The 11101-nt window shown below is 36.7% G+C and overlaps 1 protein-coding gene across 1 annotated transcript in view; it reads left to right on the top strand.

Annotated features, from left to right (window-relative positions):
* LOC113051544 (immunoglobulin superfamily DCC subclass member 3-like) overlaps positions 1-11101 on the top strand; it is a 68755-nt gene continuing 57654 nt past the window's right edge. Inside the window, exon 1 of the mRNA XM_026215393.1 lies at positions 1-286. Within this exon, the coding sequence (XP_026071178.1) occupies positions 223-286 (64 nt within the window). The 5' untranslated portion in view covers positions 1-222. The remainder of the gene's footprint in view (positions 287-11101) is intronic.

The following is an 11101-nucleotide window of genomic DNA, read 5'->3' as shown; positions in this document are numbered from 1 at the left end:
TGTGTGAGCTCAGAAAGGTGGATGAGCTGGTCTCGAGGAGGAGAGTGCACGAGATGCTGCTGCTGACACATTCCTTGAAAGATGAGTAAAAAGGCGCAAGAATGTTGGAGTCACCGGATGTAGTTTGGATCGAGAGGAACTGATTCACTGCTTTCCCATCCTTGTCTTCGCTCTTGCCTAACCTTCTTTTTTTGCATCTCGTCTAATTTTCGATGTGATTAAATGGCTTCCGGACGGCGCCGCCAGGCTCCACGCGCACTCGGAATACTCCTGCTCGCTGTTGTCGGTAAGTGTGTGATTTCTCTCCGGGAACCTCGCGGTATTTGGTCACTTGGTCTGCGGGATTGACCGTGAACTTGATCACATCGCAGTCGGCTTCAGGGCGCATTTCTTTAGCGGTCGTAGCGGTTGTGTTTACAGCTGGAGATGAGACTAGGGTGGGTGTGTTTGCCTACATGTAGATGTTACACAGTGAAGCAAGAACTGATTTTGTGAATGGAGAGTTCCACGCGCGAGCTGACGTTATGTAGGGGTTCATGCTGTTTAAGGAAATTGAAAAATGTTTTTATGTTAAAAACATGTGAACTTCACTTAGACATTGTTACCACGTGCTTTGCATTTGTAATGTGGAATATGACCGTACAGTTCTAATCATAGACTATTACTTAAGCAGTGCAATATGAAAACTCTAGTTAGGCTATATATCCTCACGTGAAATAGATTGAGTGTGATTTCTGTTTACAAGCACTACTGATTTACTAGTTATAGTTGTGTGTGTGTGTGTGTTAACAGAACAGCAATTTCCTACTGTGGCCATCAGTTTTCAGTGTCAAAATACTGCATGCAATTCTGGCAAAACATAAAAATGCAGACACAAACACATAAAGTGACAGAAAAAAAGCATGTCTGTAGTTCTATTCTATTCTATTCTAGACATTCACAGTTCAGGTTTTTCCACAATGTTAATTTTTAGTAGATAGAGCTTTATGTTTACACAAAATTAAGTGTTAATGTGAAAGGGAAGATGGTGAATTTTTATATCTTGAGTGCAGGGTTTTTTCTCCTCTTCTCTCTCAGCACACAGGTCTATCATAGACCACAGGAGCTCTGATTTATTGTTTGATTTAAGGCTGTCATTCTCTTCTCCTTTAAATTTTCTTAGTTTATTTGTCCCCCTGTAATTGTCAGTTTGTGTATGTCAGCATGTGGCCTGTTTGCTTGGACTGGGGGGCAGTGTGGATGCATGCTTACATCTGGGGAATGTTGTTTAGTATTCACAAATCTCATTTCACTGCAAGCTAGTTTGATCATCAAATGTATGCGAGCACCATACATGCTGAGGTCTTGTTTTAAAATGATTGGTTTGTGCTGGAGTCATCCTTCAGGTCTTCATTGTAAGGTGCCTTTGCAGAGCTGCCAGTCAGCAAAAGCACTTTGTGGTGACAGAAGGAAAGATTGAGTTGGAATTGCATGGATTGGGTTGTTAAATTACTTATGTCTTTTTTTTTCATCTCCCCAGGGGGGGTTTTGGAATATGTTTTTTCTTTTTTTTCTGTTTTAGGTAGGCCAGTTTAAAGCAGAATGTGTGAATCAAATTTTTACAGGTTACAGGTGTGTGCACACTCAGTGCTCTTTGCCATAATAATGCACATTGAGCAGAGAGTGCCCTCAGCTCTATTGACGTATACCACTGTTGTCTTGAAAGCCTAATGTAATTCATACATCTATATTCTAAGAGCAGAAGCTATTTATTAAAAAGAATAGAAACTATATAATAACTACATAAACATCTTTAAAAAAATCTCAGATTATTTTTCAGATCAAAAGATGTTGTAAAAGAGCTAATGTTTGAGGTTTAGTCTCTTCACATTTTTTCACCTGAGATTCAGAGCCAAACTGCAGGGGGGTAAAAATTACTTCAGAAAGATGGCAGCATCATAATGTTATATTTAGACATCGGTAGCTCTGTTAGTAAAATCTGTTGACTTTAGCAATCTTTGTTACACATGTGCCAATGGTAACTGTTCAAAAATAGACAAAAAGCACCTTTTAAAAGTTTTTTTTTCTCCAATGTTTGCATGCCTGTAACTCAAGAAGTATTAAATGTATGTTAATGCCCTTTTAAATATTGGGTCTTAACTAACTTTCTTTTTGGCTTCTTTATTTTTAAAACCTTATATGATTCAGTTCTAGGTTCTAGAGATTTTAATATGGCTCCAGGAGTAAATTGTTAAATTGTACACATTTTCAGTCCGTCACTTTCCATAAAGATTTTTTATTTTTGTCAAAACAACCTGTCTGAGTGCCATAAATATTATTTTTCCAAAGCTTGCATGCCTATAACTCAAGAAGTATTATTGATATTTGTAATATGATTTTATATTCTAGTTCTTGATAAGCGTTTCTTTTGAACTCTTCATTTTCAAGGCCCATGTCATTCAGTCCCAGAAATATGGGGATCTAAATGCAGCTCCATATTTAGATGAATTGATTCTTGAATGGTTACCATTTACACCTACAGTATGTAACAAAGATTGCTAAAGTCAACAGATTTTATTAACAGAGCTACCGATCTCCGTGTAAAAATACTATTATTATGCCACATTTCTTTAGTAATTTTTACCCCCCTGTAATCTGGCTCTGAATCTCAGGTAAAATTTCAAGTTCGACCCCCCTCTATAAAGTAATGGATTACTCTGTAAATATGCACCTGTTGTATTTAATAATATGGCTTTCACCTGTATACATTTAAAAAAAAAAAAATATTAGCAAAATCAAAAAATTGAGCCAGGGACCTCTGGTTGAGTTGACACGGAATGACCAAATTAATTTGTAAGTTTGTTGCTGTGAGGGGGCAACAGATGCAACAGTATCAGCATAAATATTTCACTTTTGTGACTTTCTGGGTTGTGAGAGAATACAGTCAACAAATGAACGTTATTTCTTAGAGTGGACTTTTGCTGATATGTCAAAACTTTGGCCAATTGCCAATGCCCATACCAATATACTTCCTCTTGTTTGGAAACAACACCAAGTTTCTCCTTTGCATATATTTTAAAAATTTATTTTTTAATTTTGGTTAGTTTTTAACAACTTATTGTTAAAATTAAATAGCCCTAAACAATAATTCATTTTATAATTAAAGTACATTGAAATCTTAGAAAATAAATGTAAATCATCTATAAATCAATCACTTTTCTTTTTTTTCAGATGCAGTGGTAACCTTATTTTATTTGAAGATTTAACATTTGTAGGTGTTCTAAAGCAAAAGAGTTGCTGAAAATCTTTCAGAGCTCCTTGAATTTACGTTTTCATCATTTGAAGAAAATGGATTACACATTAATGAATGAATCAGTATACATAAAATTATTTACATTAATGTTTGTGATTTTTTTTTTTCAGGTAAGCTATAGCCTCTGACCTTAAAATCAAAACATACTTTTGATTTTATAACATCAGTAACTGCTTTATGTAATCAGAAACACGATCTTAATGTTATGTGTATTACCAGAGGGGCATTAGGACCCGGGGAGGATATTGTTGCTGGCTTGCTGCTGCTGAATGTGCCAGTGAACTCATCATTCTGTCCTGTTCTCAGATTAAATGTGGTGACCGTTCAGGTTAACGTTTGCTTCAACAATGACCACACTGTTGACATGATCTTTTCACTAGCACATCCTGAGCACATGAAAGCTATTTGTCTTATTAGCAAGTCATATCGGCGTCATTTTTCATATCAAGCTGATATACTTAAAAGTTTGTGAACCCTTTAGAATTTTCTATTTTTTTTTGTATAAATATGACCCAAAATGTAATCTGATTTTCACAAAAGTCCTGAAAGTTGACAGAGAGAACCCAATCAAACAAATGAGACAAAAATATACACTTTGTTTTTTTTTTATTGGAAAAAATAATCCAGTGTTACAAATCTGTAAGTGGCAAAAGTGCAGCTAAATGTTTATTTGTAACTGCAGATCAGTCCTGCACAACGACTTGTAGGAATTTTAGCCCATTCCTCAGTACAGAACCACTTCAACTCTGTGATATTGGTCAGTTTCCTCCCTTGAACTGCTTGCTTCAGGTCCTTCCTTAACATGTCAACTGGACATTACCCATCGTGAGAAATGCCTTTAGGTGCTTAAAAGTTTCCATGGGGTCCTTTGCAACCCTGCAGACTATTACACAACTTGCTTTTGGAGTGATCTTTGTTGGTGGACCACTCCTGGGGAGGGTAACAGTGGTCTTGAATTTCCTCCAGTTGAACACATTCTGTCTGACTGTGGATTTGTGGAGTCCAAACTCTTTAGAGATGGTTTTGTAACCTTTTCCAGCCTGATGAGCAACATCAACTCTTTTCCTGAGGTCCTCAGAGATCACGCCATGATTCACTTCTACAAACATGATCCGTCTTTGATAGATCCCTGTTAATTAATTAAAACTGAGCAGGCAATGACACACGATAGTCATCCCAATGACTTGAAAACACCTGAACAAATTTCACTTTTATTTCTCCTAATTTCACCTTCAAATTAACATCTAATCCCAGGGATTCAGATACCTTTTCCACTCTCAGAAATTTACAGTAATAATGAATCATTTTTTTCAAAAAGGTAAATAAACAAACCCAGAAAATGTTTGTCTCATTTGTTGGATTAGGTTTGTTTAGTTTCAGGACTTGATTCGGTTTTGAGTCATATTTAATATAGGAAAAATATAGAAAATTCTAAAGGATTCACAAACTTTCAAGCAACACTTCATGCCTGATATATTTTATATAGAAAAATATAGATCTATATAGACTGTAGAGCAAAAAATAAAATATAGAAATAAACGTCATTGAGTTTTTTAATACTCTCATTGTACACTGATTGAGTGATAAGAACTTCTATATCAAGCTGATCCGGTATTAAAGCTGTGACTGTAAAAACAACCTGCTCCAGTTTCGGTGCAATGTTGATGACAGGTTTTAAGGTCAGAGTGACTTTTCCTTTTTCCCCCCTATGTGGCCTCAATCTAAGAGTTCTTTCTGTAAGTCTTGAACAAAAGAAAGGGGCTGAAAGCAGCCGTCACCCTGACAGCATGTTTCAGTGCTTTGTTACAGGAAGTCAAAACAAGACCTGCAGTGTGCAAAATGCTGTCACACCAAAACCCTGGGAAGAAATGCAGAAACGAGGAGAGGAAAAGGGTTTGGTATTTGAATTGAGCAGGTGAGGCTGTACAGATGCCCTGTTTACTAACAGAGAGGTTCTGTAAAGAGATGGAGAGACAGAGGGTGTTGATAAGATGGAGGCACCGGGGCCCCCAGACATTGTTTAATTCACAGCTTCTGTACAGATCATGCCAAACTTAATATTTAGAGTGAGAGGCGAATGTCTATTGAGAAGGGAATTATCCTTTGCTAATGAACCTGGGCTGTTCATGGTCTGTGCACAACTGGTGTGATATTTCAACAACTCAAGGTCAGGAGGACTTAAGAATTGACATTTAGTGTTAAATTATAATCACATTTATCCAGAGAAGGATGCTGAAATGTTTAAGACTTGATTGCCTCATTCACAGGAATAAGATCCATTCAATATTTGCTCTTCCTGGCCTTGGTCTAGATGCTTAAAAGTCAGTGGTAAAAAAACAAAAAAAACAATTATGATTTCAAGAATTTCTGAATTCTACATGTTTGGGAGAAATCTCTTGATTTTTAGTTATTTTTATACTTGTTTTCTCTTGCTTTTAAATAATTTTAAGTCATATTGTGGCTTCCGTGTAAGTTTGTTGAAACAAGTTATAAATTAAGCTTTTCCTTTTCCAAATGTGTTGCTCTTTTTTTTGTATGCAAATTCTAATTGAACATGTGGAAATCAAAAATGGATTAAATTATGATCTGTTCAAGGCAAGCTGTCACGTGACTTGAAGATGTGGAATACAAGTCTATGGACTGTACTTTCTTGGTATTTTATGCCAATTAATTTTCCATTTTGGAGTTGGAATGCTGCAGGGAGGCGACAGGTACTTCATGTGTTGTGTGAAAAAGAACAGCTTGAACATTCTAAACTAAATAACAACTTTTGTGTTTCATAGAAAAAGAAAATTCATATGGGTTTCAGCCGAACAGAGGGTCTGTTGATGAAAATCCTGTCATCCTGCCGTGAACTATCCTTTTAATAGATTTCTTTCTTCCTCCCGGCTGATAAATGTAGACTTGAGAGGGGTGGAGAGAATAGTGATTGAGGCTGATGTGGTGTGGCATGTTGCTTTGAGTGTCAGTGGTAAACCCATGTGTGAGCATCACTCAAAGGCACTCTGTGTGCATCTTCCTGGCAGGCTGCTGGACTCCCGCTGAGCTAATCCTGAACTCCAGGGTACTCTAGCTGCGCTTAAACCCTAAACACTTCTCCAAAGAGGAGGGCTGCAATCAGCCTTTGTCATGACCGTGCGACTGCTCCTGTGTTTTTGCTCTTTTCCCCATCTTTCTTTCTTTTAATATTGTTAATTTCTTATTTTATCTTGTCACTTCTTCACCTTGCTTTTTCTTGTATCTGTTGTATTTTCCTTCTCTTTTGATTTTGAGCCTTATCTGAGTTCAAGGAGCCTCCTTTAAAAATCTCTAATCAATAACTGCATGGGCTTACTGCTGCTGATGTGGCCTCACTTTCTCTCTCGCTTAGCTTGAGTGAACATTTGAGCTTAACAGAAACATGAACATACAGGGATAAAATGGAGAGAGAGGTGCATGCACAAAAAAACTTTTTTATATGCTTTTGATAAGTCAGTATCTCAAAAATCTTTCAGATCACAAGATATTGTAAATAGCAAATGTTGAGGTGTAGTTTTTTATGCTCAGCAAGGCTGCATTTATAAAAAAACAAAAATCTGAATTCTGTAAAAATAGTAATATTGTGAAATATTTTTCCATTTTAATAAATGTTGAAATTAATATTGTCAAGTCATCTTTATTTGTATAGTGCTTTATACAATACTGATTGTGTCAAAGTAGCTTTACAGTGTCAAACAGGAAAATAGCTTGTCAATAATGCAAGACTATAACAAAGAGTCATTTTTCCAGATGAAGTCAATTGATTGATGATTCTGTGATGTCATCATCCAGTTCAGCTCTCTTCCAATGATGTCTGTGCAATCAGTCAGTCAAGCGTCCCCAAATAAGCAAGCCAAAGGCGACAGTGGGAAGGAACCAAAACTCCATCAGTGATAGAAAAGGAGAAAAAGTAAAAAAAAAACTTGGGAGACCATGTCCAAGATTTCTGTATTGCATAAAATATCCAAGTTTTGGCTTTGTTTTCCTGTTTTCATACTTTCTGAAGGTAATGATCGAAAAGTAGTTTGACCAGTAACATGCAGGCATTGTATATAATTGAGCCATGTCACATAGGAAGGTGGCGTCTACAGAGAACGGTCAAAGTGATTCAAATATGTCTATATATTAGGTGTGCTTGAAGCAGCACTGCGCAGACCAATTTTTTTAATTTAGTTTTTTAAACTTGTTAGTTTCAAGATAAAAAGTCAAAACAAGCACCATGACATCAGAGCACCCTACACTTGATATGATATGTACAGAAATTATTGTATTTTGGGGTATTCTAGTTGTAAGTTATACATAAGTCACATTGACATCAAAATTTAAAAACTAAACGTTTTGCTGTACAACCCTGGTGTTTTATCATCTAAGAAAACAGAAAATTTTAACACTAAAACAGCAAAGAATTTTTCAGTTGCTCTGGGGCCATGTATATGTGCTACAATAAGACCTTGTAAGAAGTCAAAGAAGAAAACTCTGTCCGTTAATAAAACGAGAATTGACAGAGGAGCATGATTCTTGCTTCACAAATGGAGCAGGAACAAAAGATAAAAGTACACCCTTGGATGTGACCTGAAAAGTGGAGCGAAACAGCAGTGAGATAAGAACAACATGGAGAGATGACTCAAGCCCCAAAGACCACTTTAGTGACATCTAATGAGAGCCTGCTTTTCTGTCTTTCTCTCCCTCTTCTTTTATTTGTCATGTGATCTGCAGGGACGGGTGAGTCAATGCATTCCATGGCTGTACATAAAGGGGGTGTATTTTGGGGCTGCAATTTGTGCAATGATGCTAGAGTTGGTCTTTATCTGCACCCTCATGCCCCCCGCCTGCCGAACTTCAGATGGATTCCTGAGCCGCAGGCAGAGGCAGCTACTGCTTAGCCCACCAGTGACTGAAACCTGATACCTTCAGTGCAGAGCACAAGAGAGTCTGCTAAGCTCTCCTTTTTATCACGTTAAGTCAGGGCATGCTGCTATTTATTCACTGGTGTGGGAGTCAGTGATTTTGCTGGAGGACATTGTTATTAAAAGGGTACATTTAGTGAGACTTGGTGTGATGTGTGAAGTGTTTTTTTTGTTTTTTTTTATTTAGTGTATTTCGTTAGGGCTGGGCTATATGGAGCAAAAAATATATCTCAAAATATTTTGCTATATCACGATATACGATATATATATCTCAATATCTTTACAGGAAAAATAACCCCCCAAAAACTACTACTACTACAAAAATAAAAATATGCCAAATATTACATTTAGGGCCCTATGAAATGTTTTATTTTTTCTTCACCATATGTTTTATTGTTACCTAATTCTGTGTTTTAGCATGTGTAATTATTTAAATGCATAAAAACAACTTAATTGTAATTAACAAACTCATAGGGCCCTACAATAGACATCTGCCTACTGTTCGTCCGACGCCTTAAAACCGAGGTATCTCCATATAATGGAGCCAGTTGTCCTTTTTTATACTAGTACTGCAGCCTCCGGGCTGGTTGCAGACGACGCCATGTTCAACGCGAGGGGAAGGGGGAACAAAATAAAGGAGGCGAGCACAGCACAGAGAAGACAAACAACCAAAGTGGCGGAACCAGAAATAAATGGAAACAATATATATATATATATATATATATATATATATATATATATATATATATATATATATATATATATATATATATATATATAAACGATATATACGATATGTCAAAATCGATATCGTCTTTAAAAAATATCTCGATATATTTTAAATATAGAGATATCACCCACCCCTATATTTCGTAAATACAGACTTCATAAAAAGATTTTAGAAATTTTCTTTAAATAGTGTATTCTTCTCTATTCTTTCCACTTTCTTTCCATTATGTCCTTCATGTCTCTTCAGTTGTCGTTTTTGTCTATACTGTACTTCCCCTGCCGAAAAAATTATTTTCCTTAATAAAATAAATATCTATATAGAAAAAATAATTTCTTAGCTTCTGCATGTTCTAGTGAGTGATATTCTAGTAGTAGCATATACTGTAGAGCTGCAAGATTATTACAAAATTCATAATTTCCCTTAAAATTGTAATTGCGATTATCAATTATGATTATCACAATTTACACTGAATGATGTTTACATCTTTGTTTGAAACAACTGCATGCCTTATTTTTATATGAAACTAAACAGGCTGAAAACACTTTAACTGAAATAATTTTAGTGCTTTTCTATAGTATTAAGCCTCAAATATCAACTATACATTGGATTGGTTTCTTTAAATTATAAAAAAGTAAAAATATGAATTGTAATATACTGTTATACTAAAACTAAAATTTAAATAATTAGAAAACCCCTTAAGATAACATGCAGAAAGAAAACAAAAAACACAACTTAAGCAGTAGCACGCAGAATAACATAAGTGGACTTTGAACTACTGTGTCATGATACCAGGTACCGGTGGTACTGAGTACCCAGTCAACCCGGTTCTTGACGCATACAGCGCTATGATTTCCGCGAAGCAGAAAATGCAAAAGGAATCTCAAAATCCAGTCATGAAAATGAAACTTACATTTTAACGTGGACAGTCATGGAATTTGTCAAAGTAAGCATAAATTAATCAAATCAAATCTCCATATGGACCAGTATCTGTGAATATTAAGCCGCAAAAGTTGGTTGAAGTATGAATCCTTTATGTTCTGCGCGTCTCTGTGTGAATGAATGAATGGCAGAGACCTGCGGGTTTGTTTACTACATAGACTGAAGTGCGTGACACTTGCAGTAATTTCAGCATCTGCCGCATCTGGTCTAGTGGTTTTAGAGTTTGACTCCTAACCCTAGGGTTGTGGGTTCGAGTCTCGGGCCGGCAATACCACGACTGAGGTGCCCTTGAGCAGGGCACCGAACTCCAACTGCTTCCCGGGCGCTGCAGCATAAATGACTGCCCACTGCTCTGGGTGTGTGTTCGCTGCTGAGTGTGTGTGTGTTAAATGCAGAGCACGAATTCTGAGTATGGGTACCCATAATTGGCTGAATGTCACGTCACTTTCACTTTCAATACAAAGGTACTGTATTCATGGTAACCCGTCAAAATAAGTTAATTTTCACATATATGCATTGTGCTAGAAATATTACTATTATTTAGTAGAATGGTGGTGAAGTTGGTCCACCATGGTCTTGCTGCAGAAGCTAGTTGCCTAGGTCACGTAAGCTAATTTACCAGCCAGAACAGAACATATGCTGGTGAGTAGCCGAGCAGGGGTTGAGTGTGGCTGAGCTCAGAAATAATTAACTTGCTTCAAAGGGTCAACAAAAGTGGTGGTGTTTATTTTGCTGTTGGTGTTGATATAACGAAAATGAATAATCCTAGTAGGTCTCATTTTCATTCTCTCATATTTACACTAAATAAAAAATTTCCACTGAGATGGACTGGACATCCATCCAGTGTTTCCCTGACTACGGCCTGAAACTTTAGGATAGGCTCCAGCATTCTGTGACCCCAAATATGAAAAGTGGTTTGGAAAATAATTGTAAGGATGGACAAATTTCCCAGATCTTTTCTAACAGTGCACACTTTACAAACAAACAAGCATACATATGTCAGTGATTAGCTTAAAGCAAAAATATATTTTAGACTGACGGCTGAAGGTCTGGAATCCATGGCAGCTTTCATTGGCCAAGGCCCGCCCCTTAAGGCTGATTGACCGACATGACAAACAACCAATAATAGTTCATTTTGGTTATATTCACGTTTCGGGGTGTGGCAATGTCGCCACAATAACAGACCAGTGTGTAAAACACTCGGACGGATTTTAA

The sequence above is a fragment of the Carassius auratus genome, chromosome 32 (genome assembly GCF_003368295.1).
Source record: "Carassius auratus strain Wakin chromosome 32, ASM336829v1, whole genome shotgun sequence".
Classification (NCBI taxonomy): Eukaryota; Metazoa; Chordata; class Actinopteri; order Cypriniformes; family Cyprinidae; genus Carassius; species Carassius auratus.
Note: the sequence above shows the minus strand (reverse complement) of the source record. Positions and strands in the feature narration are given on the sequence as shown.